The following is a 25470-nucleotide window of genomic DNA, read 5'->3' as shown; positions in this document are numbered from 1 at the left end:
AGCGGATGACCAAGTCGAGCAGCGTCATGAAACCTTCTTGGCAGCAAATCTAAGCACAGCCAGGCCGGTGACGTCTCACAGAAGGCTGGTACGAGGGTATGATCTCTACCTAACTTTACTTGATTGGTCTTCGCTGGCTTTGCTATTGGCTGCAGTGCTGGTTGGCAAGCTATCTACCATGAACTCACACGACATGTTTCTATTTCTGACATCAAGCTCGTGGCTTACAGCCTCGGGGCCCGAATAGTAGGGGATTGATGTGCGGCTCTTCGTCGCTAGCACCACTGCGCCACACTGGCTGCACGGTTTGTTCTAACCTGTGTATCATCATGTAGCATACCTTCCTCCAACGCAGTGGGAACAGCCTCACGCTTGTAGCTTCTTACAAAAAGCACTGCCTCATTGCTGTCGGTTTGGCGAAACGTTTCAACAACTATATGGACATGATCTTCATCCCACACAAACCTAATGACGGCCAATACTACGACCGATCTCAACCATCCACATTATTACACTTGCATACACGATGTTTATGAATATGAAAAACAAGCTTCTTAAGAAACTGCCATCTGACGGAGAAAGTGCACGCAACTCTTTAGCGCTACCGCGCTTCTCCTTCGAAAGCGACGACAGACCGCTCGTTAGCACTGAACGGCTCTTCCGGCAATGGCAAGACGACAACAACAATTGCGACCCGTTGAATCTCGAGGAAGCTCTAGGACAGCAGCAACGTATAATCGTAAGTACGTGCCTTTTCGAAGGCCTATAGCTACTACTAATGTGTTGCTAATGTGTTGTTGTAGATCACATGGGACGGCCTACACGATCCAATGAACCCTCTCAATTGGTCCCAGAAACGGAAATGGGTTGTTACTATACTAGTCTCGCTCTTTACTTTTATATCACCGTTCTCGTCGACGATGGTCACACCCGCTCTGCCTGCGATCTCAGTTGACTTCGATATCCCGGAAGGTTTTATGCGCCAACTTGTTATGACCATATTTCTACTCGGCTACGCTCAGGGACCATTCGTGCTGGCGCCGCTATCCGAAATCTTTGGTCGAGTGACTGTACTACAATACGCTAATCTTATTTATCTACTCTTCAACACGCTTTGTGGATTTGCACAGACGAAGCAGCAAATGCTAGCCTTCCGGTTCCTCAGCGGTCTTGGTGGAGCAGCACCACAAGCAGTACGTCTCCTCTAACCCATGTTCAAGGACTAATTGTTACTGCACTTCAACAACTGACATTGATCCAGCTTTGCAGTGGCGTCCTAGCTGACACATGGCACAAAGAGGAACGCGGCAAAGGACAAGCAATATACGGTATGCTGACCTGGATCGCCCCTTGCGTAGCTCCTATTTGCGGCGCCTATATCTCGACTGGCGCAAATTGGCGCTGGATATTCTTCTCTACATCCATCTTTACCGTCTTTGTTCAGGTCACAGCGTTCTTCTTCCTCTCCGAAACATTCGCGCCTGCCATCCTCGCGAAAAAAGCGGACATTGTCCGTAAAGCGATGAAAGGCATACGCCCGGATATTGTTATTCGGACAGAGTATGATACAGGTGATCGGTTGAGCAAGATTCTGAGGAAGAGGTTGATTTTGCCGTTCATCATGATGTTTACGCATCCCGCTACACAAGCTCCTTCGATCTATCGCGCCTATTTGTACGGCGTTATGTACCTCATGCTGTCGACATTTCCGCTTGTTTTCGAGGAGGTTTATAATATGGATACTGGCGTTGCATCGCTCAATTATCTCTCGCTATGTCTGGGATTTATGATCGGATTGCAAGTTTCGCATCCGCTCATGGACGGTGTTAGTTCTCTCCCAGCCATCCCATCACCAGCCTAACTGATATCCTCGTAGCTCTACGCCCGTATGAAAACCTACTACGATCTCGAAGAAGGCCTGCCCGAGTTCCGCGTTCCACCTATGCTCATCGCCGGCATCCTCTGTCCTATTGGCCTCTTCATCTATGGTTGGACTGCGCACTATGGCGTACACTGGATCGCTCCAAACATCGGCTGCGTCATAGTTGCAATCGGCCTCATCATTGCATTTCAGTGCAGTCAAGCATACACAACGGATGCATATGAAGCGAGATACGCTGCGTCTGCTGCAAGTGTGGGAGCATTCATGCGCACCATGTGTGGATTCAGCTTCCCACTTTTCGCGCCGCAGATGTACAAGGTAATGGGTTTGGGGTGGGGCAATAGTTTATTGGCTTTCTTGACGTTGTTCTTGGCCTTGGTGAGTCCTGTCTTGCTCTGGTTCTATGGGGCGAAGTTAAGGGCGATGAGTCGAAGGGGGTTGGAGTAGCCTTGTAGTTTTGCCCAGGTGTACCCCGGATTTAGTGGCTACTGAGCATTTTTGTATAAATTCATCATTCAATAGCGAAGCATGTAGTGTTTTCTCGGCTAAAGTATAATGTATACTTGCAATCAGAACATACCTCCACCCCTCTCACGCAACTTGATGCTAAGAACCAAGTCGCCGAACCGGCCATGGCGCTCACAGCCACAACGTCACTCCAGCACCGCAGCCCGCACCCAGATTCATCGCCTCATTGACTTCAGGTACACAAGACGGGCCGAATTGCGGCAAGACTGAGCATGTTATGTGATCATCTACCGGTTCTTGTTGTAAAATTTGCCAAGCCGTGGCATGAATGATTAGCAATCCACGTTGGGACCCAGAGGACCTAGTACGCCGTAATGTCGACCTCTAAAGCGGGACTGGATGGTGAAATTGGAGTTAGCTTCGATGTGAGCAGTTCGACGGACTGGATATACTTTCTTGCGCACTGTTCTTGCGTTAAATGTGTTCGATTTAGTGGGGCCATGGCTTTGGCCAGGATGTCGGAACCAAATCTCCCGGAAATAAAACAGAAATAGCCGAGTGTGCACTCAGGAACCATCCCTGGCCAGCCTACTAGCTTCTTACTCCCTAAAAAACGGTCGGTAGAACATGAAGTGTTCATTTAGAGACGTAAACTGTGGATCTTAAAGCAGTCGACTTTAGAGATGTTATGTTTGTACCATTCCAATTAGGTTGAAGCAAACTCTTGAGGCACGGACTCGTGGTCCGCTTTTAGCATGCATATCCAACAGCTTACACATCAGCATACCATAAACTTTTCAGCTTATGGAAGATCAATACTCAACTAATAAGCCACTGCATGATGAGTTGCTATCAAAGCATCCTGCTATTATCAGCCCCTTACGGCTAAAGACTAATTCTAGCTAGCCACTCATGGAACACTGTCCGCTTAAGGGAGCGGCCTGGATGCTTAGTCATTTATTGGAGTTATGAATTACCTATAGTAGGATAGTGGACGGGTTGGTTCTTCTTCCGCTTCATTCATGCATGCATTGCAAAGTCCAAGGTCCTAAGGTCCACCGGCCTCCACGTTCCCAAGACATAGGGCTGTAACCACCCTCTGCTCCCGATGGAAGTTACCATACCCTCCAACGCCATCAACATGGCAGCTACCTCAACATCGAAAGACCTCGAATTTGGGCATCCAAAACAGCACGAACTCCGTCACAGGAACAGGGGAACCCCCCATGAAAGCCCAATCGTAGCATCGCGCCCGTTCGCAGGCCGAATCGGAGGCAACCAAGAATTTACAGTCTCTGCTGACGATGCGTCGTTCACTAAGATTCCAGATGCTGCATCGTCATTTTCATGGGCACAGTCGTTCTCTCCTAGCGCGTTCGCTGATGTTGAACTGTGGAAAGAATCTATCATCGAAGGCGTGGGCACATGTCTGCAAGTCTACCTCTCTGGGCTGGTATCTGTTGGCCTTGGGCCGCTCGTTTTAGCGACCAGTCTAGGACCTGTTGCGCCGGCGGCGTTTGGAAGCATTTTCAACGGAATTTTGATTGCACTATTCATCTTCGGTGCAGGACCAGTCTCAGGAGCGCATTTCAACCCGCTAATTACGATGGCGACGTTCACAGCGCGACTGTCAATTTTCCCAAGGACATTGCTGTATGTAGTCTTCCAGAGTCTGGGAGCTGTAATCGCAGGGTTTTTGATTAGAGCGAGTTTGGGGTTGGCGCCAGAGGAATTTCCACCCGTGCCTGGGTGCTATGTTGATGCGAGTCTGGTCACTCCTGGTGAAGCGTAAGTTGAAGGACCTTTGGGTACGAGGCAGGCGCTAATTGTTGAAGTTATGCGCTGGAGACCATGACCTCTTTTGCTTTGGTATTTATTGCATTCGGGGTTGGCCTCGATCCACGACAGCGGGAGGTATTCGGACCGGCATTGTCGCCGATATTGGTGAGAACACCTTCTGAATGATGGAAGACCCTGAGTTCATACCATCTAGGTCGGCCTCGCGCTTGCAATCTGCACTTTCGCCTCTGGTGTAGCCAGGGCTGGTTATTCAGGCGCCTGTAGGTTGCTAGTTCTGTTTGTGGTTTCGATTCTGACTGTTACAAGCGTATAATCCAGCTCGGTGCTTAGGACTCATGACTGCATCTAGTGAGTAACATGCCTTTTGATGGTGTGCCAATTCCTGATAGCTAGCTAGACCAGTTCGATTATCACTATATCCATTGGTTAGGTCCCATGACGACAGCAGTGCTCAATGGGATACTATACTGGGCTATACCAATATACAAGGAATAGATAGCAGTATCGAAGATTGACTACCAAAAGCTGTCCGATTCTACGGCATGGCGAAGTCAGTAGGGCCTGCTTGCTGTTGTGTTGTAACTTTATCAGGGCGCGGTGCAAATAGACAATTTCCATGCGCGGCCTCAAGTAGCATCAAGCTTGACCATTGAAACGAATGTCAATATGTGAGTTTGACAATATGATGATGGCGTGTGAGTGCAGGGCTCGTTTTGCGCTGGGTCGCTCTCCTTGGTATTGGCGCTAGAAACACAAAATGCTTAGCGCCTCGCTTATGCCCACGCTTGACGCTGGCTGCCAAAATCGATCTCGGCTTCGTGAACTTTCAACGACTCCGACCAGTACGACAATCAGCCGCCAACATGTCCAGCTCGTTGAACAAGATCGCGCCCAACAGCCCCTCGAAGGCGAACCCTTCTGAGATCGAGACCAGTATCGCCAACGCAAGTCCACCGGCCCGTCGCGCATATTGAAGACAGTACTGACATTGCATAGGCGTTGACTGACCTCGAGAACAATGTGCCCGATCTGAAGAGCTCCCTGCGCCCTCTGCAGTTCGTCTCTGCTCGCGAGGTATGATAGACACCCAATACGATGCGCTCTCGAGCCTCGAAGCGATCGCACACACCACTACCCCCATACACGCTACACAATTGAAGAGGCGGTGGGCACTGGGCAGCTACAGCATGCTGACACCAGGATTCTTTAGATCGAGGTTGGACACGGCCGCAAGGCCATCGTCATCTTCGTCCCGGTTCCCCTTCTCCAGGGCTGGCACAAGGCCCAGCAGCGGTAAGTATTCTTCGTCCTATCGCACATGGCCATTACTGATGACTTTGCAGTCTCACCCGTGAGCTCGAGAAGAAGTTCTCTGACCGTCACGTCCTGATTGTCGCTTCCCGCCGCATCCTACCCCGCCCCAAGCGCTCCAACCGATCCCGCAGCTCGCAAACACAGAAGCGTCCCCAGTCGCGAACCCTCACCGCTGTCCACGACGCCATCCTGTCCGACCTCGTCTACCCCGTCGAGATTGTCGGCAAGCGCCTCCGTACCCGCGAGGACGGCAGCAAAATCCTCAAGGTCGTTCTCGACGAGAAGGAGCGCGGTGGTGTTGACTACAGGCTCGACACCTACACCGAGGTCTACAAGCGCCTCACTGGCAAGGGCGTCAACTTCGAGTTCCCCCAGAGCGCTGCTACCGATTACTAGACGGCTGTTTGGTTACGGTCCGACATGGTTCAGGAGTTCGGCTTCGGATATGAAATGCATCATGTACTGGCATCAAAAGCGGAATGAGATGATATGAGCCCGCATTGGGCACCCAAGATACCACTGCAATTGACTTTTCTTATTTGTGATGCTCATGTCTTGAACTTGCCATTGATGCTCTCACGATGTTGACTGCCTATCAAGCTCGGGGTAATGCCTGAAGACGCCCATACTGAAGGGCTTCCTTCTGTCGCTGGCTAGATATTCTTTCAGCCCACTCTGCTCCTTCACACTCTCATAGAACGTGCCAAATAACAACTCATAGTCCCCTTTCCTAGCCTTCAGCTCCTGCGGGAACGCGAACTCCAGCCCACTCAGCACGTGCCACACCGTCGTGTCCGCATAACTCAACTTGCTACCCACGAGATACTTGCCATTTCCCTGCTCCTGGTTTCCTTTCAGCACACGCTCGAAGAATCCGAGGAACTTTGGGATCCTGCTCTCCCGAAAATCCTTCGCTTTCTTCAGCGATTCTTCCTTCTGGTCCTCGTAGTACTTTGAGCTAGCGATGGGATGGTGCGTGTCGTGTGCTTCATTGTTGAGATCGAGCGCTGTGAGGGTGTGGGAGAGGATCCAGGCTTTCTCCGCCTCGCCGTCGCCTGCTAGGCCAATTTTGTCACCCAGATAGGACAGAATGCTGGGTGTCTGGTATATAACGAGCGCCTTCCCATCCTTCCCTTCGCCGGGAATGCGTAGGGCCGGAGGAGCGAAGGTGGGTGGATTGCCGTCGCTATCGCCGGTCGAGTCTTGCGAGATGAGTTCAAGTATATGCTTGACTCCTACATACATTTCTTAGTGAATAGTTTGCCAGGGGGGCGTGGGGATATGTTGTACCATCTTCCGACTCGTTGGCAACGTCTTTGTAAGACACGCCAGCCGCCTCAAAAGCAAGGCGGATGAACTCGCCGCGACCCGGTATGCCCGGCCAGTAGAGCAGCTCATATGGTGGTTGGGTGCGTACTTTCTTGTTCGCAGCCATGATAGCGATCGTTCGGACACGACACGGCAGGATTGAGGAGACTGGAAACTGTGCAATGCTTTGTTGGGGAGGTGTAGAGGTCTCAGGTGAAGCGGAGCGTTCAATTGCGATCGTAGTGAAGCAACGGGATCACCGGAAGCAGGGCGTCGGGGAGGATTCAAGTGGCGTTGCTACTTTATCTGTTCCTGGCGTCAATGTGGGGTAAGAGTGATCGTCGTGGTCTGCGGGAGCTTGGGCGGGTTCGGAAGATGGTGATGTTGCTTATAATACCCTAACGGTGGATGGAGCCGAAGATCAAGCAAAAAGCAACGGCTTGATGACCGCTGGCATGATTCCGAGATGTCATGTTCTGTTTATTTCACATCCTAGGGCAGCATGATACAAAAGCTAAACCAGGCCATGGCAAACCTGAGTCGTCTCCAGTTCCGCCTCCCTCACACGGGTTCCTTTCATCTTATTCTGTTCATCTCCAAGTCTTTGCGTCTTGTAGCATGTTGCACATGGTTAATAATCTCGCGGCAGAGCTTTTCTAATATCCTTCCATTTGATGCATGTTCTGAAGCCAACAGCCATTTCGGCCGCGTGACTAGGCACTCCAAAGTTTTAATTGTATCAGGCAGATGGCTGTCTGTCCATGTAAAAAGCAAACCTAGAGGCTTTCAGCTGTTGAAAGAAAGGTCTCGCGACTTGATGCACTATAGGCTATGAGCTGGCACTTTCACCACTCTTGTGCTACTGCTAAGCGTCTGCCCCTCATAGCCTGCCGCAGCAGCAGAGTTCATGCAGAAAGCTCTGCGCCATGTCGAGACACTCTCTTGTCTCATGGTCGCCCTTCTAGATCGCTGCTCTCCTCTCCGGATCCCTTATTTGCGACGACTTTGTCAACAATCTTTCGTGCTTGTGCAGAGCAAAGTTTGCTATTGATTGCCTGCCCGAAAGTTTTGTTCGGTTGACTTTTACGCGCTTGGGCCTCTCACCCACGAAACACGCTAGCCATTGCGGAGATCCAGCTGTTGCCTCAGCTCTGCTCACTTAAAGCGTTCCCAACCCCAGTCGCCTGGTATATCAACCATTTATCCAACTACCAGAAATCCTTGCCGTGTTCATCATGGCGGATCTCGATGCCTTCTTGCACGAAATGCAACGCTTTCGAGCATCTGACGAGGCTAGGGAGCACCTCGTTAGCGTGCGTTCCATGACGATTTCTGGCATGTACTATCACTAAAAGGATCATAGGAAATTCTTGCAAGATACAAGAGTTTATCTGAGGAGCATACCCATCTCAAGAACGATTATTTGAGCGAGCGAGATATTAGGCGAAACTACCAGAGAACCGTAGAAGAGAAGCAGAATTTGGTCGGCGAGTACGAACGCCAGCTGGTCAGCTGCTCTCAACATCCAGCCGCGTGCAAGAGTTCATGGATACTGACAACTACCTAGGAGTCTAGCTCGTTCGTTTTAGCACTGATTGATGGCGACGGAGCTATTGTGAGTCTTCCCAGGCGGCGTAATCTGATTCTGGCACATTGTTTACCTACCGAAAAGACGGGTTGACTTGTGCATCATACCACGGGTACGCCAGGAGGGCGTTCTGGTCTCTCAACATATCTATATGCTTTGATGACGAGTCGGGGGCCTCTGCTAATATTTCTATAGTTCCAAGATGCCCTACTGCAGGCTGCTGTTGGCGATGGCGGGTCTGAGGCTGCTTCACGCCTCCAGTACATGATCCGCAATCATGTTGCCACTCTATACAGTAAATCTGATAACTGGCCTATCATGGTCCAGATATATCTAAGTCTCGATAAGCTCGCGAGTAAATTAGCGCAGGTCGGACTCCTCCGCTCCCCGCCAGAGCTTCGAGCGTTTGTGCAGCGATTCAACGTCAACCAGCCGCTGTTTAGTATTATTGATGTCGGTCAAGGCAAAGAGCGAGCCGACTACAAGATCAAAGGTATTCATTTTTCAATCAAGCTCACCTGTTGCGCTGACATAGCCTTTACAGAAATGCTTCGTACATTCAGTGACAATCCCACCTGTCGACACATCATCTTTGGCGGCTGCCATGACGCCGGCTATCTTCTAAATCTTGAGCAGTTCAAGCATGATATATCCAAAGCGGCTCGCATCACGTTGCTAGAAACGACACCTGCGTATCGAGGCTTCACTGAGCTGTCGAATTTCAAGCACACTCGCTTTGATGCTGTATTCAGGTCTGAGCCTTTAGCCGACTATGCATCACCTACTACTACTTTTGCACAGCCGTCGATGCAAGGTCCTACCCAGCCTCCTCCCGGCTTCCGCACGATGACCAAAAATGGCTCGCCCACAGTAACTCCAAAGTCATCGATCACCAGCCCTTCGCCCAGCACGACCCCTGTGTCCACCGCAGTCACCGAATCTAACAGCGACTCTTCTTGGGGTATGTAAAGACTTTACTTGGTTCTAAAGGACCTCCCCTCACTTTTCAGATATTGGCGGGTTGGAAATGACTGCAAAGTACTCCCAGTGTCATGATTGACGCTTGCTTTCATGTCTTTTCTTGATATTTTACCTTTATTAACGCTCTCTAGCTACCGTTGGGAAAAATGGTGCACCTACGAACGGGAGCATTTCGATCGCACCTAGCAACACCAAGATGAATGCAAGGAAGAAATACGCTTATTACAACAAAGATGGTCAAAGGCTTGATGAGCCACTACCTCCAAAAGATCCCGCTGCTGCAGCTTCGCTCGAGGCACGTATGAAGAAGGGCGGTAAAAAGATGTGCAATCATTGGCATCTTGGAGGCCACTGCGAGAACGGAAGTTTTTGCAACTTCCAACACGAGCCTAAACTTACCCCGGCTGAACTTAACGCTTTACGCTACAAGACGCGTAGTTTGGCCTGCAAGAACAAGTTTTGCGAGAACATTGACTGCTGTAAGTGAATCTCCTTGCGTCATCTACCCTTGCATGGATACCTGTAGCAGCTTTTAAAGTATATATATTACAAAAAAGCAAAAGCTTGGTGATGGTTTTCGGTTTTGACTAACAATCGGCAGATCTGGGCCATCAGTGCGCTCTTGAACGTGATCAGGGATACTGCCAGTACCCAGACCACTGTCATCTTCGCGGTACTCACGGTATGGATAGAGTGAAGTATGTCAGATATGACAAGGACGGAAATGAGGATTACGCGCCGTAGGATTAGCTAAGTCAGAAGTGCCCTTTTCAACAGTAACTGGACACAGCGATCAGGCCCTAAAATTGTAGCCTTCAAAGGTTTAGCCTATTTTATTTTTATTCCTGGCCTTCACTCTTTCACGATATACTCTCGAAATATAAAGGAGACATTGCAGGATACGTTACAGAATACACCCGTTAGACTCACATGCAAAGCGACAGGATTCTCTTTCCGTGCAATATGATTACATTGTGCTGACTATGTTACAAGCCAAGTCTCTTGCTAGACTGTTGTCACGACAGCAACGATTCGCCACCGTATGCATGCATGCATTTACCCCATATTCATGCTGCTAGAGCCCAATAATCTGGCGCCCTACGCTTCTTGCGACCCATTCGGCGCTCCAAGAGACAGATTACAAGACCGCTCCACAGTCTGTGTCTTCGAACCACTGCTCGCGGAACGTGGCCATGAAACCCAAGCGCTCCATGGCCATACGCTTGCCCGTATCCGTCTTCATAAGCTCGAGGTACTTCTCAAAACGGTCATAGTGGAGTTCAACGCCGGCCTGAATGCTGCCCTTACGACGCTCCTCGTTGATGCCTCCGAAGACAAAGCAGCGACCAATGCCAATGGCACCAAGTCCATCAAGTCGGTCCGCATCCTGAACTATGCGCAACTCCGGGAAGCTATCAGCGTTCTTCTTGATCTGCACCGGCTCCTCGAGCTCACGAGAGAACGGCACACGGGCCGCAATGAAAGCAGCAGGCCCCCAAATCTTCGGAGCACAGCCAATCTCCTTCAAGAAGTCGCGGATGATATCCTCTTGATCCCGCTCATCGCCTTCGGAACGCACGTGGTACTTGCTATCGCCCACATCATGCACCATGCATGCGACATAGAGAACTGTCTTGTCGATTCCGCGTGTCCAATCATCCTTCTCATGCGCCGTGTAGATGCGATGAGCGAGCGCAACGACGCGCTGGATGTGTTCATAGTCATGGGAAGCGTCGAAGGCGGGGCCGTACATGTACTCGACCACTGCCTCATTCACGACCTGGAACACGGTGCGATCTTGGTCCTTGATACCTAGCTTGTGCATATTGAGGAGCTGGTAGTTGCGATTGTTGGGTGCGTTGTCGGTGTCACCGCCGCCGAGGACGAGGTGTTCGGAAGGATGGGCGGAGGACGAGGATGAATTGGTGGACTTGCGGCTGAGGAAGCTGGAGAGACGGCGAGTCATGGCCTTGAAACGGGCTGGCATGGTTGAAGGATGTATCAAGAGCTGAGGGTGGTTTGGGGGTTACTGTTGATAAAGCGAGTGGATACTCGAGACTGAATGTTAGGGAGTCGAAGGGGTTACCGGGAATGAATTTACGCTCAAGGTTTTCGCGGTGGAGTTGAGTAGAAGTGCCTCCAGTTGAAGTTGTGCTCTGTTCTGTGGTGAGAAGGGGAAACTCAGGGCAATTCAGGAAAGAAATTTATGTAGACAGGGTACGGTTTGGGCGGTCTTTGTCTTGTAACACTGTAGTGTTGCTGGGGCATTCATGTTGAGTGAAATTTGTTTCACTCATCTTTAAATTATTGTTCGTTGCACTGATACAGCAAATTGACCAAGTGTTGAGAGCCTGAAACCCCTCTTCACATTGGCAGAAGCAATCATAGTCTCGGGTATCAAACCCATTGTCACACCTGCTATAATATTTGTGATGGATGAGGCCTTTCAGAGAGTTCATCTGCGCGGCGCGAAAGGCAATGAACAGTGATCATTCCTAAGATGAAGGTGGTAAGCCGCATTAAGGAGAGAGGGAGTAGAAAAGTCTGAGCAGCGCACCACTGGCTACACTGACTATGGTAGTTGTCGCGGCCTAGAGAGAAGCCAATCCATCTCTAGGCGTATCTGCAATTGGATCCGGGAAAGAAAGAGGCAAAGACAATGGTCCAGGCAGTGGCGCAGGCTATAGTCGAAATCAACAACGAAGTTCTTTGAGACGATCGGAGAGCAGCACAATCAGTCATACGAGAGCTCACCTTGACGCCTATACAATTATAATATATTGTGTTGTGTGTAAACGAGGAGTCTCTTGAGGTAGGCCATTGCAGATAGTATCAAGTTAGATCCATATCACTGGACACTCGTCTTTAAGGTAATCATATGTCAAGGAAGCTCTTTGAGAATTGTAACACATGGTTGAATGATTCCCTCGGTCAACACGGCTGGTCTAAGATTGAGACAAGACTAGTACCTAGTAGTACCCCGCCAGTACCCCTCGCTTGGTCCAACCACTCCACTTTGTTTCTGCCTACCGCGCACAGCCACCAGAGCACCAGGCCCAACTTTACTAGACGGATAGCATCTTAATCATGGCATATAGATATTATAAAATCCAGAATTTCCGCATCAAGTAATTTATCCGGTATAGTCCAGAGGCTAGGATATTCCGCTTTCAAACCTCCTTTGGTTGTGATGTACCGGAAAGACCCGGGTTCGGTAAGTTAAACCGTCGAGCTTGTCAGTTCGATTCCGCGTTCTAACATTTATCATAGATTCCCGGTACCGGAACAAATCAAGTTTCATTCTTTTTTGCGACTTTTTTGCTCCCTAAAAGGGGGAGTCGGATAGTAGCTTGAAGAGAGAGATTTTTGATACGTGATAGTCATATGCTGCGCCCTACAAGTCAGCGCATCTCACCTTGCTATCATGCCGCGAAGACGCCGTTTTCTGGAAGTTTGGGGCTTGACGTGACCGAAGGTTGTTCGTGGTTGGCAATGAGACTCGGCACGATAATTAGCAGCAGAACTAAGATGAAATATTGTCTTCCGAACTCAGGTCCAGAATGATCACGTCATCTCTCCAGATGGGAAAGGAACAAGCAATTGGCACACAACCCCCGTCCTCGCAATACCATCAAACCCACGGAATCCAGTACATCCCGAACAGTTCTAAAACATTGCACCAATAAAAAGTAAACGGAGTAACGGCCACAACGCCGGAAAGCTCGGAAATTGCCTCCCTGGGTATAACCTCATGCACGTGATAATTGCATGCTTTTGATTGCGTACGTGCGTCGCCTGCACAGCATCAACACTCCTGCGACGCATCCCCCACACACTGACCACCTTGAAACGACCCACACAATATAATTCATTCGCGCCTGCGCACTGATGGCGGGTTTCGATAAGGAAATTGAGATTTGCTTTGATGAAATGAGACGATGATGACGATGGCAATCTGCGCCCTTGTTAGTGTTTATTAGGTTTTGATCTGGGAACCATCAAGGCATGTTTTCTAGTTTACTGCCTGGAAAACACATGCCGGCCAGTAGAATCGCGCCGGGTCGAAAAAAGGCGTAAATTGTAAATGTATGCACACAGCCCATGGAGAGGGGCGCGTGGCAGTGCTCGCTCGTATCCGCTTGCCCTTCGCACAATACGGTGGGAACGTACCTATGAAGCCCGGAGAAGCCAGCTCCCCAGATTGCTGTCACAGATGTTGGAGCGAGGAAGTCGGCGGAAGCAGCGCGGACTCAATTTTCGGTTTGGATAGCGCCTGCGCCTTCGCATACATGACATTTCTGGGTGCCTGACCGCTTGCAACTACTGCAGCCGGTGCCTTTGCCGTTGCAATCATCACACCTGGTAGTTCCATTTCCCTTGCAAGTTGGGCACTCCTTCATGGTTGTTAGGTTGATATTCGGTTCCGGCGGGCGGTAGCGGCAGCCGAGTGTAAGCGGAGCGAGCGCAGGAGTGAGGCTAGACGCCGAAAAGAGAGGGTGTAAAAAGTCGGTCGTGTAGTTGTAAGTGAGCAAGATGTTTTTTTTGTCGCTGATCAACAGTGTTTTTGAGCAGAAAAGAAAAGGAGGGAAGGAGCGGAGGTGGTGAAGCTCGGGAGTTGCCTGGTAGTATGCTGTCTGATAGGCACGACCTCAACCTTGGATATTCCAAGGATTTTATACGATCTCCCCAACTAGGGCCCCCGCGTAGACCCGTACCTCCCAGTCTTGCAATCTTGCGGCCGCGAATAATGAAGCGTGCACAGCCACACCAAAAGTAGGCCCTTCACCTTGCCTGAGGGGGTCGCGCAGCAGGATCAATAAGGTAACGCACTTGTAGGGTACTTTGCTGAGGAATCTTCTGAACTCCAAGTAGCGGTATCCTGCTTCTTCAGAGCCCGCGGCGGGGCACAATCATGCATGGCTTGAACAGCATGTGCAAAAGATGGCGATGGTGCCCGAATTCGTATAGCGATAGACAAGACAGCGCCACAAACGGAGCACCCGCCCGACGCATGTACGGCACGATCCCTTGGAGAAATCACGAAGCGTCCAATCTTCTAGCGCGATTCCTTCCAAGGTTGTTTCATCCCTAGGCGTCACCGGTTGCTGAATCATTCAGGCAACGTCATTGAGCGCCCCGTGGCTTCTCTGAGCCTAGTAAATTTCCGCAGCTGATGACGGATTGGCTGAGCAGAGACCAGAAAAGCGACAAGATGGATTTGTAGGCACGTGGCGGTAGGACTGGTTGCCAGCAAAGATGGTTGTTTCCAGGCGAAAGCGTTTCTGCCTGATGTAGTAGAGACACACGTGGCTAGCTGCAGGAGCGTTGGGGAGCGAGCCGAAGGGGTGGGTAGGGCTGAGATATAATTGGGCCATTCGTTAGCTCATGGGGAAGGACAAGAATGATAAGACTTCTTTGCATCACTTGTCAACTGGCCTACTTTTGCCATGTCTGATCTAAGAACGGAGCTAGATGCTAATCATTGCTGCCTGACTTTGCCGAAACATCCTCCTACTCGGGTCTCGGACACGTACTGCTTACATTGCTGTTGGTGTTATAAAGTAGGCACGAAACCAGAACAGAGAATATGCGGCTGAGTCTTTCGACCTCGAATCTACCTCGTTGTCTCACCAGGTAACTGGTATACAAATTACTAGAATCACAACATACATCACCCACTCGCTAAGAAATGCCCCGTAGTACACTCCACAAAGGAAACCAACTTCCAATGGACCTGCATGTAAGCGAATACGACGCTATCGAACCTAGGAATTCCTTGTACAGGTCGTATGCATACCGCCATGCAAATTAGGCAAGGCTGACGTTACGCAGCTTGGGGCGCACAACATGCCTCTGCAGGCGCCGTGGTTTCGAAATCTTCGAGGAGTTCGGCAGCGTGACTGTCCACGTCACTGTCTCTGCCACTCTCTTGCGCCAAACCCGCCTGCCCCAGACTTATTGCAACTCTGTACGATCTATAGCTTTGGTTTCAAACTGCCCCTCTGGAGCATTGGTCCATCCCAGATATCCCTCTCCACAGCCCTCGTATTGATATACTGCATCCCCAGCTGCTCCACCTTCTCCACCCCGAGAAGCCGCATGCACGTCTCCGTCTCAGCTTTGAGAACTGCCAGATATGTTAGCTAAACTCAGGAGATCCGGATGGCATCAGATACGCCAAGGAATGGAGAGTTGACATACTTTCCAAGACTCGTTCAACACCCTCCTTGCCACCCGCACCTAATCCGAAAAGCGCAGCGCGGCCAATGCCAACACCCCTTGCGCCCAGACACAACGCTTTCACTACATCTGTACCGCGCTTAATACCACCGTCAACCCAGACTTCGATTCGATCAAACACCTCGGGACAGTATTTCCGGATTTCAAGTAAGGTGTGCACAGCAGGCGGTGCTGTGTCTAGCGCGCGACCACCGTGATTCGACAAAATGATGGCCTTCACATGCGGGGCGTGCAATGAAGCCAAGTACGCATCTTCATGCGTCTGAATACCCTTCAGCACAATTGGTTTCTTCGTGTGCTTCGCAAGCCAAGGCAATGTCGTCTTCCAATTCAAATCAGCCGCCGTACCCCAGAATAGAGACTGTCCCATGCCCATACTCTTCGGCTTCTCCTTCTCTTGACTCGGCGTTTTCGCATCAGCGCTCGTTTTGCTAACACTCTGGTCCTCCTGTACAGCTGCGCGTACGGGCAGATTCGATCCAACGTTCTTGCTGCGTTCGTCGTGTTCTCTCTTGCCGGGCACGGGCGCGTCAAGCGTAAGGCAGATGTACTTTATGCAGTCGAGCTGGTTCATTCGGTCTAGCATGGCTTCGCTCTTTGCCCGCTCATTTTGGACGTATAACTGCCAACCGAATACTTGTCCTGGCTTCGCGTCTTTGACAATCTGCTCAGGTGTCATGGAAGCATTTTGCGAAATAAGGTGCATTGCGCCGTACTTCTCGCACGCTTGAGCAATGCCCCATTCGCCGTCTGGATGTGCAAGGCGAGCCATTGCTGCAGGAGAGACATATATGGGCAGTTTGACATCGTGGCCTAGAAATGACGTAGAGGTATCGCAGCGTACGCAGTCGACAAAAACTCGCGGCCGTAGTAGGATTTGACGGTATACGGCGTTGTTGAACGACTTGCTCTTTAGATCATCGCTCGCCGAGAAGTAGTATGCCCACGCCTTGTACGGTATCTGCTTCGTAGCCACCTCCTCAATCTCGTCTGTATTCAAGATCGACTCCAGATCGACTGGTCCCTCGTCCTTCGCCTCTCCCAGCTCCATTGGGCTCTTTTCCTCCTTCGGCAAGGACTCTAGGTTTATTGTGCCGAGCTTGTCTTCGGGTTTGAGGTTCTCTTCGAGGATGCCGGGTGGGTGGATAGGGTCGTACTCTTCTGTTGCGTCGGTGCCCGCGAGCTGAAGGATGACCTTGGAACCGCCGGGGTGTTCGGGAATGAAGCGAGTCACGTCGTAGACGGCGCCGTAGAGAACCACCCAGCAGCTCTCTGCTGTGTTGTGTTGTGCGACTGGATGGTGTTAACCATGAGCCTTGAGATTTGAGCGGTGACATACCTTCGGCGTAGTCGAAGACCTTCGCCATTCTGGTGGGTGCTAATGTACAAGAAATCGCTCAATGCTATATAGACGATGTAGGAAACACTAGAAGATGCAGCAAGGCTATAGTCTGCTTGCAGAAAGGAAAGGAATAGAGTCGCGCAGCAGTGACAGCGGCAGAAGAGCAGACGCCGACATGTCCAGCAACTACAGCCACAACGCCTTGCGGAGGTAGAGAGTTCGGGTTAATCAGAGTACCGAACTGGGCAAGACGGCCCGCACTACCAGCTTGCCGGCCGTCATCCGGATGGCGGCGGTGCTGATTGGTGCATGTTTTTCTACATCTTGTTTCAGTGATTTCTGTGCAACTGTTTCCTCATCATCATTCACATAATCTTCACGACGTAGAGATCTTATATACCACTTTATTTGGTAGCTTTGGTGCTTGCGTTGTTGAGAGTGATGAAGTTGGAGCTGAGCGTCTCAATCGCCGCGGCATCTGAAGCGTTGGTCCGTGCGAAGAAATCATAGAATGTATAATAAACCATTCTCAACTGTCTATTGATTTCTGTATAATCAGACCGACTGTCTAGCCATCTATATGGCCAGGAGCTTAAAGGTATAAGCTACATTGATGTCGTCTATAGCAGGTCATTGTAGCGCATCACGTAGTATCCGACTTCTGGACGCTTGCCATGCTCTTCGCCCTTCGCTCACGTGCCAGCATCCTACTTCCTTTCCTTGCCCAGTCAGTGAACGGAAACGATAAATCCTTGACGTCCTCATCCTCGTCTCCGTCCCCATCCTCGCCACTATCCTCTATAATGCACGCTGCTTTTACAAGGTCATTAAGCAACCCAGGTAAGTCCGGATGTCTGGCGCGTTTCGGCTTCAGTTGTATTGCGCTAGGCTCGGAGATGCATCGTCGCAGAGATGGCCTTGCTAGTTTTCCTCCTTCAGCCGCTTCTCGTCGTCGATCGAGTTGGAGCTCGAGTTTCGGACGATTAAGGAATCGGCCGCGATCGGTGTCATCTGAGAAGAATTGTTAATGTGCGGCCCAGACCTAGACATCGGTGATGGGATGCAGGGAGTAATGGTTTAGGACGCCGTGTGCAAGTAGCTCTCACCAACCCTCAACCTGAAAATCTGGCCACGTCTGCTCGACGTCAACATCGTGTGCAGCTTCATCGCCCCAGTCCATTTTCTCAAGCTCCTTCCGAAAGAAATCCTGTTCTTCTTCAAGAATACCGGGTTTGGCCCCTAGGCTCTCTGGGTATCGTTTTAAGTTATGCCAGTGGGTCAGCGACCGCAAGGCTTGTTCAAGGGGCACGCTTTCGTCAACTTCGGCATCGACGTCACTACCTGCTAACCAATCATCTCGCAGCTCTGGTCTGCAGTGTAGATATACAGCGGTGATGACGCGCATGTTTGACTGTCGCCACTTTCTCCCGCAGTATGGGACCTGATTTTTGAAGAGCTTCAGGGTATAGAGGCGGAGTTCCGGCTGTGGTACCTTCAAGCTTTTGCGGAGAAACTGTGAAGATTTATATGAGACAAGCATGAGGTTGCGGTGCGCTTTGTTTTTGCAGATCTTCTGCATAATGCGAAGATAGTTGATCGACGTGAAAAATGCCCGCCAGGAGAAGTTTGTAATGGGCTCTGCCGGCAGCTCATTGGTCGGAAAGCCGAGTTCATCTACTTCAGGCGGTTCAAGTGTCGCGGATGGCGCCGTTAGTTGAACTCCACAATCATTCGAGTCGTCTCTCGACATGCGTATCGGGGGTGGGACTGCATCATCTTCGTCGGAATCACAGTCGTGCTTTTCAGCCTCCCTATCTTCGTTGGCATCATCCTCGGGCGCATTCCTAGAGTGAGCTCTACAGAAGTTGAAGAAGCTAGTTGGGTTAACGAAATGTATCAAGTCCGAAGTGCGTGAACTTACTTTAGCTCTTCTTGCTCACTCTTGACGTTGACAATTTTCTCGATCTCCTGCAATTGTAGAAGCTTCAGAATCAAAGGCACATAGCTCGAATCAACGAGCAATTGTGTGATGTATTCGAACTTCAGGATGTCTGTGATCTAACAGTCAGTGGATTGGTATTCCAATACCGGAATCACGCGACGTACGGGAGACTTTTAACCACTTTAGTAGTAGAATCAAGGTGCCCGTAACGGCCTTGTCCAAGACTTCTTGGGTGCGCATTGTATCAAGCTCTTCATTTGTGGCCACAGTGTTGCTGTGGCCATTAACTCCGTTCATGTCAGGCCTCCCGGCTGTGGTGCCGTGCTGATTGTCCTGGAACTGGAAACCGCTCTGGAGGCCGTTCGCACCGCTGGATTGCGTGACGAGCGCGGTGACATGCGCCAGGATCGCTTTGATCAAAACGATGATCAAAGACTGGAGGTTCGGCAATGCATTGCGCTAGAATGTTTGTTAGTATGTTACATGGCAGATTTGATATAGGCAGCTCACGTAGAACTCCTCCACCAGGTTCATTCTCTCTTCAATGCTTCCCGATGGATAAGACCTCGTGTTCACTTCGTTCTCCTTGGGTTCAAGTGAGAGCTCTTCGATATCGAGATGATCATCTAGGCCTGTCCAGCCTCGCTCGTATTTCATGAAAGCAACACGTTCTTCCCACAGTTGCTTCATGGCACGCGTAGCTTTCATGCGCTTAGCAAACAACTCGGCAGCCTCCAAAATTGAAGCAGGGATGTCAGAGCCTTCCCACTTGCGTCCAACGAGGAGATCCTGTAGATCAGTCGAACCCTTTCCTCCAAGCTTGTTGCTCGACTCGTCAAGTGGTGGATATAAGAAGGGAAACATTTGATTCGTTTGGTAGTTCTGCTTCTTCCCGCCTTTGCCCCCTGGCCCAGCTGGAGATGGAGGAGGTGAAGGTGCTGGGGTCGCAATATGAACAGGTTGATGTAGAATGGAGGTGCTGTTGCCATTCGCATCTCCCAGTCCAGACCCAAAGACGTGGTTACCGGCAACTTTATTCGGATGGTTCTTTAGTGGCGGAAGGATGGAGTTATTTTCTGGCTCAAGAGGGAAAAGCGTGGGTGGAGGGTTGTACGCTGGGTACTTCGAGCTGATCTCCTGTCGAAAGAGGTGATAGTCGAGAGGCGAGGCAGTGATGAGCGGCTGTCCTTTGGCATCTGCAGTTTCGCGACTTTTGTCCCTGAAAGAGTCCTTTGCTTCTTCAACTTCAGCAAGGCCACCAAAGGTGACTAGCATTGTCTTCCAAAGTAGCAGGGAGACTTTGCTGAGCGGAAGGCTGATCGACTCGTCCCACCTCAATTTCGAGATTAGATCAACAAGTAGCATGAGCAGACCAGGTTTGTTGAGATCGAGAATAGCGTTTCTGAGTTTCAGGTCCTTCTGCGTCTTCTCGTTGCTGCGTGCTACTTCCAGGATGATGTAGACAGCGGTCATGGCACACCAGATCTCACGTCGCTCTGCCTCTTTCGAATCACGCGGAGCATCAGGCGTGACATCGACTCCACATGCCCTGAAGAAGGATGAGCGCAACACATCGACGACAACCTGAAAACCATTGATGTCGGCTAATAGTTGTACGTTCTGCTTGATCAAAAACGCTTGCTTGCCGGACTTTTCATAAACGGTATTCTGTGCTTGCTCCGCGCTCGAGCCTTGTCCCGATGTTGTCTCGCCATCAGTACTTGACGCGAGAAGGCCTGCAGTCTCGTGCCAGCATCCAAGGACAACATAAACCAGCGCTTCTAAGCTTTTCAACCTAGAGGCAGGATCCAGCTGCGTGATGCCATCAAGCAGGTGCTGGACAAAATCTTTGTGCTGTGAGGCGGTCGCCTTGGCCCAGTCTAGTCCTCCCTCCTGATATGATGTGTCGTTCACCCCGTTCCACGCGCTCCATTCTAGAGCAAAGGATGCTTGCGTCTTCAGAAGCATAGCCTGCTCCTCGACAGCGTATGAGAACCACTCCTCCAGCTCCTCCTCAAAGGACGACGCGTCATCGTATGTGAAAGCGTACGGCGCAGGCTCGACTTTGGGCATGCCCCTCACCAGGTTCTGTAGTTGAGATAGCGAGAGCGAATCGGTTGGTGGGGCATCTGGAGCAGGCCCAGGCGGTGCGGGGGGAGGAAGGTGCAGCGGCGCGGGTGTAGGAACCGAGTTGCCTCGCTGAAGGCCTGGCCGTCCTGGCAGTGTAAGAGGAGGTTGCGGCCGGCCATTGCTCTCGTCGTTCAAAAGGCGCTGATGTTCGGCCGTGTCGAAGGGAAGATTGAGTTCTTCTTCAGGCTCTGCCTCGATGACGGGGAAGTCAGCGCTAGAGTTACCGATCAGCTCGGCCTCGTCGAGCACGGGAGGCACGAGCTGCTCCTCTGAGTAGTGGTGGGACTCCATTGTAGCTCGCGCAAGCTGGGTGGACCTGGATGATGTGCTGGTGGTGGTGATGATTGTCGTGGCCACCACATCAGGTATAGGTCTCAGGTTCGAGTCATGACTGCTTTTTCAAGTAGCATTCACACCGAAAAGTTTGGGGAAAGCGTAGAGATGTGCGATCGGGAAGGAAAGCTGCAGTGCGGCATGCAGGTGTGAAAGTGGGTTGCAACGTAGGCCAATGAGCACGAGCAATCATTAGCGCGGCGCAGGCCGTTCTGTACCTAAGCGTTCAACACGTCGTTGCTGAGATTGCATCACATCACGTACAGGACTGAAACTGGCTAGAGTTCATCGCAGTGTCATTCGTCATCGAAGAGATCCTCGGCTGCTCCAAAAAAAAAAGAGCTCAAACTACTACAGATATGAAAGAAGCCGCCGTTACCTCTACGTGCGCGAGGCTCTGATACCTACATCGCCAGTGCTACCGCCTAATGCAAACACCGAGACCAAAGACTGAGTCCCACAGAATGAGTGATGCCTCCGTTCACACGCTGATAGAGGACAGAATAATCTCATCTGAATAGATAAAAAAACATTGAGTTATAGGCGTAAGGACCGACGACCGGTCCGCAAGAAGCAGACAGAAAACATGTTCGCCTTAGATGACCAACAGCACTTGGTGATACGACATATTCCGACTGCATCAGAGTCGAAAATAAGAACAATTCTCCCTAATCCATCACGCTATCTGATTTGGACCAGATGGCTCGCCATTCTCTTGACGTTCTTTGATCTCGTCTGGTAGAATGCCGTTGTTTTCGCATGCGCGTTTGTAGATCTGGCACTCGTCCCAGGCTCTTTGGCATTCGGCTTTGAACTTATCGCAGCTAGCGCTGAGTTCGGTAATAGCCTGCTCCGTCAGTAGCTTCTCGAGCGTCCATTTCTCAATGTTTTGCTGTTCGTTTTCCTTTAACTGGGTGATGAATTGAACAGCGCGTTGGAGAATTGAGCCCTTGTTCTTTTCGCAGCCTGGAACAATCTTGGCTAGTTCATTGATGCCCTCGTTGATAGTTTCACGGCGGCGGCGCTCAACTAGGTTCACATTAGCCATGTCGGCTTTGAACACGAAGTCACATGCTTACCTTCTTTGTGATTGTCTCTCCGGACCTTATGCCATTCATCTGAGCCGACCGGGGGTTTATGAGAGGCGCTCTGTGGTGGCGAGTCGCTGGCCGCTGCTTGACCTGGACGGCCTGTCTGTGTGGCAGCCTTCAAAGCTTCGAGGCTGAAGTCCTGCATGCCAGTCTGTTGCTGGTGTTGATCTCCCATGCTGAAAGAGCCGTCGCCGGAGCCTTGCGTCTGGAATTGTAGTTCCGTTGCTTGAGGTACTGTCATCTGGTGGTAGGCGAGAGCTGCGGCAGCCGTATCGCCAACACTAGCCGTGTTGGCACCACCGTTCTGGTGCACGTCGAAATGTTGCTGCATGTCGTCGTCGGCGGCGTTGTGCGCAGCTAAGAAAGAGGCAGTCGCTTGATCCGTCAAATCGTTGTTCGAGGAGTGGGGTGCAGGTCGATTAAGGCCTTGATCGCGAGTATCGCGCTTTCGCTTGTTCGTGTGGACGATGTGGCGAGGGTCCAACTTGGTGTCGGGATGATAGCCAGCAGTGTCCGCCATAGTCCCTCGGAAAGTGTTGGTGAAGTGGCGGGGTGACAGAGAGCTGTCGAGAAGATGGTGCCTTGGTGTAGGGGACAGAGCACTTTATTCAGGTAATGCTCCGTCTGTGAACCCCGAGCGCCAATGACAGGCGCGCCCGCTGTAGTGAAGGTAGAAGCGCGACGTTATGTAGGTAGCCGGGAAGCAACCGTGGAGGTAAGGTTGGCGGACAGGGCAGGACGCGCTCGAGCTTCAAGTCGTAGGTGGGGAAGAAGTGGCGCTTTGCCCACCGGTTCACGCGCAAGCCGAGTATGGAGTATGGTATTGCTCTAGCAATTATGCGCTGATCGAGGGCATCAAGCCTGGGAAACGGCAAACGTTAGCACGGGCGCGCGCAGGTGAGTAGGGGAAGGCGGTGCGACAGAGGGCCAGCAAGCGCTCGATTGGGCGCATTAATTGCCTGTTGCCGTGGGACCGAGCTGTCACTGCTGAAAAGAGAGCCGTCGTATCGTGTCAAGGAGCGGGTCGCAGGCAGCGCACAAGGCCGTCGTGCGTCGTTTCGTCGTGGGTGCGCGCGTCCAAGAGGTGCGGGATGTGGATGTGGAGCAACAGAACAGCCAGCGAGCTTGCTCGAGGCAACCACGACCGCCGGACGGCAGCCGCGACTGTCGCAAGCGGATCGCATGCGGTGAATGCTTTGCCAGGGCCCTACGCGATCCAAACTGGACGACTCCGAAGACAAGACAAGACGCGAGACAAAATGAAGGTTGCTACGACTTACCAAGCTTGATGTTCCAAGGTTCCTTCGCTCTCAGTGCTCCCGCGATATCAGGTGACGGAATCTAGGTGGGCCATCAGCGACAAGCAGCCTTTTGATTTTCCAGGCGTGAAGGGGAAAAGTACGGTGCAAATTCAGGCAAAGATGATAAGAAGGCGTCCGTACCACGGTTTGCCAATTCAATAAAGCGCTTTCGCCAGGCTTAGTAGCTCAGTTGAACGGAGAGGTGCTGGATCACGGGGGTGGAAGAGAGTCGCTCACATGACGGGGTGCCAGCCTTCTTCTATGCGCGGGCAAAGAACCGGCTGAACGTCTGGCTAGTGCCTTTCCCACAGACCAATCAGAGAATCGCTTGACGCCATGCCAGCTTCCCCACCTCCCTAGCCTGCGCGAAAGCAACCCTCACCACTCTCTACTACACAACCGCGACAGAGACCCACAAACCCGCAGCATCTCGGCTGCTAGACGTCGCAAGCAAGCTTTCGAAATATGCATCGAGCATGGAAAAAGTATCAGTCAGACTCTTCCGCTTCCGCTTCCGTCATGGATTGCTTCGCGTCCAGAACGTCCTGATTGGGTTGCTGAACCTCGGCATGCGCCTTGGACATGATGCACGAATCCAGCCTCTACACACTGGCAACACATCTCTCCGCACTCTATCAGAATCGGCGACTGCAGCGTACAGATGACACCTCCTTCACAAGCTGCCTAGTCCCCATGACTATAGCAATCCGAGACAAGATGGCATGTGACATAGACCCCCCCACATTGCAGCAGCCAGTCACGAGGCTATCTACCTCACCTTGCCCTTGCGACTATCGGCCCGATCATGCAATGCTACTCACAGAATGTAGCCTAGATTTCTCCCCTTTGCGATGTTTATTCAATCGGAAAATTTAAACATGGTGAACTTATCCAGCCTCCATGATCAATCGGGCTGCTCTCTTCGACGGGGATGATACCAATTCATACAAAGCTCTTACAGCAATATGCCTGAAAGTAACTGTTAACCTCAACACCCCGAGGATCTGACCACTACTATGGACCGCGCATTAACATCCATATACATTTTTCAAGTCTGATTGTACCTCATCGGTCTATACTTCGTCCCAACTTGGCAGGTTACATTGCGCCATCGTTCTCCGTACTAGGACTCATACGGGACGGGCCAGAAGCCTCGCCGCTTGTGCTTCAGGCCAGCAGAGCCGGACTATTTTTGTATTTTATGCGAGCTCATGGATGGGTCGGAGCATAATGCCTTTTATATATGAATAGCCGCTGATCATTTACTCTTCTACCCTCCACCGCTGTCTTTGCATTGGTAGCTATAGGTCATGAACAGTTCTCTTCTATAACCCCCTTATGAAACAATAGAACCTGTTTCTATAGAGTAGCTTCAAGCTGTAAGAGACCAGAAGGCTGCGTAGCCATTATTCTATCTCCGGGTAAAACACTGATGCAAGACCAGCTATTCCCATGTGTATCACTCTTCTTCTGATTCCTCACGTCTTGAAAGGCTTGTACACTTACCTTGGCGTTGGTTTAAGGTTGTGGTCTGGTGGTTTATGGACTAATCCGCCAGCGCTGTTTGCATCTTCTCTGGGAAGGAACGACTCAGCTTCACCACCACCACCAGCTACCTAGCCTCAATCACATGCCTACTTCTAATAGCAACATAGATGCAGATCCTTACGAGACCGGCGTTTCTGTGTATACCTATATTTTGTCACGCTTTTCGTGTTTTTTCCCTTACTGGTAGAGGGGATTTACTGGT

The 25470-nt window shown here is 51.0% G+C and overlaps 10 protein-coding genes across 10 annotated transcripts; 4 read left to right on the top strand and 6 right to left on the bottom strand.

The window, feature by feature from the left end:
* Positions 1-538: 538 nt before the first annotated feature.
* On the top strand, positions 539-2414 carry K460DRAFT_309560 (MFS multidrug transporter-like protein; the record flags this gene model as incomplete). The annotated part of the gene is made up of 4 exons (XM_040930136.1): positions 539-739; positions 804-1193; positions 1262-1825; positions 1877-2414. 4 exons carry the CDS (start codon positions 539-541, stop codon positions 2327-2329), a joined length of 1608 nt encoding a protein of 535 aa, XP_040787119.1. The 3' UTR covers positions 2330-2414.
* A 1176-nt stretch (positions 2415-3590) lies between these two features.
* Positions 3591-4427, top strand: K460DRAFT_246560 (uncharacterized protein; the record flags this gene model as incomplete). Its single annotated transcript, XM_040927349.1, has 3 exons — positions 3591-4138; positions 4186-4294; positions 4344-4427. Coding segments are annotated over 3 exons (741 nt in total), but the record flags the coding sequence as incomplete, so codon positions are not given.
* A 586-nt stretch (positions 4428-5013) lies between these two features.
* On the top strand, positions 5014-5860 carry K460DRAFT_376214 (ribosomal protein S7e; the record flags this gene model as incomplete). The annotated part of the gene is made up of 4 exons (XM_040934856.1): positions 5014-5094; positions 5147-5224; positions 5361-5443; positions 5494-5860. The coding sequence occupies 4 exons, from the start codon at positions 5014-5016 to the stop codon at positions 5858-5860; spliced, it is 609 nt and encodes a 202-aa protein (XP_040787117.1).
* Positions 5861-6040: 180 nt separating this feature from the next.
* Positions 6041-6899, bottom strand: K460DRAFT_283126 (glutathione S-transferase protein-like protein; the record flags this gene model as incomplete). The annotated part of the gene is made up of 2 exons (XM_040928629.1): positions 6041-6699; positions 6755-6899. The coding sequence occupies 2 exons, from the start codon at positions 6897-6899 to the stop codon at positions 6041-6043; spliced, it is 804 nt and encodes a 267-aa protein (XP_040787116.1).
* A 1108-nt stretch (positions 6900-8007) lies between these two features.
* Positions 8008-10085, top strand: K460DRAFT_404844 (uncharacterized protein; the record flags this gene model as incomplete). Its single annotated transcript, XM_040936774.1, has 7 exons — positions 8008-8085; positions 8136-8279; positions 8340-8387; positions 8556-8853; positions 8905-9321; positions 9473-9820; positions 9943-10085. The coding sequence occupies 7 exons, from the start codon at positions 8008-8010 to the stop codon at positions 10083-10085; spliced, it is 1476 nt and encodes a 491-aa protein (XP_040787115.1).
* A 394-nt stretch (positions 10086-10479) lies between these two features.
* K460DRAFT_376211 (uncharacterized protein) lies at positions 10480-11094 on the bottom strand (the record flags this gene model as incomplete). Its single annotated transcript, XM_040934855.1, has 1 exon — positions 10480-11094. One exon carries the CDS (start codon positions 11092-11094, stop codon positions 10480-10482), a length of 615 nt encoding a protein of 204 aa, XP_040787114.1.
* Positions 11095-11437: 343 nt separating this feature from the next.
* Positions 11438-11858, bottom strand: K460DRAFT_93789 (uncharacterized protein). The gene has a single exon (XM_040938823.1). The coding sequence runs from the start codon at positions 11798-11800 to the stop codon at positions 11546-11548; it is 255 nt and encodes an 84-aa protein (XP_040787113.1). The 5' UTR covers positions 11801-11858; the 3' UTR covers positions 11438-11545.
* Positions 11859-14929: 3071 nt separating this feature from the next.
* K460DRAFT_365499 (uncharacterized protein) lies at positions 14930-17140 on the bottom strand. The gene is made up of 3 exons (XM_040933191.1): positions 16921-17140; positions 15543-16874; positions 14930-15468 (listed from the first exon to the last, which is right to left on the bottom strand). The coding sequence occupies exons 1-3, from the start codon at positions 16946-16948 to the stop codon at positions 15317-15319; spliced, it is 1512 nt and encodes a 503-aa protein (XP_040787112.1). The 5' UTR covers positions 16949-17140; the 3' UTR covers positions 14930-15316.
* Positions 17141-18025: 885 nt separating this feature from the next.
* K460DRAFT_283793 (N1221-domain-containing protein) lies at positions 18026-21286 on the bottom strand (the record flags this gene model as incomplete). The annotated part of the gene is made up of 4 exons (XM_040928682.1): positions 18026-18797; positions 18845-18974; positions 19030-19324; positions 19376-21286. The coding sequence occupies 4 exons, from the start codon at positions 21284-21286 to the stop codon at positions 18026-18028; spliced, it is 3108 nt and encodes a 1035-aa protein (XP_040787111.1).
* A 718-nt stretch (positions 21287-22004) lies between these two features.
* Positions 22005-22939, bottom strand: K460DRAFT_286566 (uncharacterized protein; the record flags this gene model as incomplete). The annotated part of the gene is made up of 2 exons (XM_040928902.1): positions 22005-22357; positions 22408-22939. 2 exons carry the CDS (start codon positions 22937-22939, stop codon positions 22005-22007), a joined length of 885 nt encoding a protein of 294 aa, XP_040787110.1.
* Positions 22940-25470: the final 2531 nt, after the last annotated feature.

Source organism: Cucurbitaria berberidis, assembly GCF_010015615.1.
Source record: "Cucurbitaria berberidis CBS 394.84 unplaced genomic scaffold K460scaffold_3, whole genome shotgun sequence".
NCBI lineage: Eukaryota > Fungi > Ascomycota > Dothideomycetes > Pleosporales > Cucurbitariaceae > Cucurbitaria > Cucurbitaria berberidis.
Note: the sequence above shows the minus strand (reverse complement) of the source record. Positions and strands in the feature narration are given on the sequence as shown.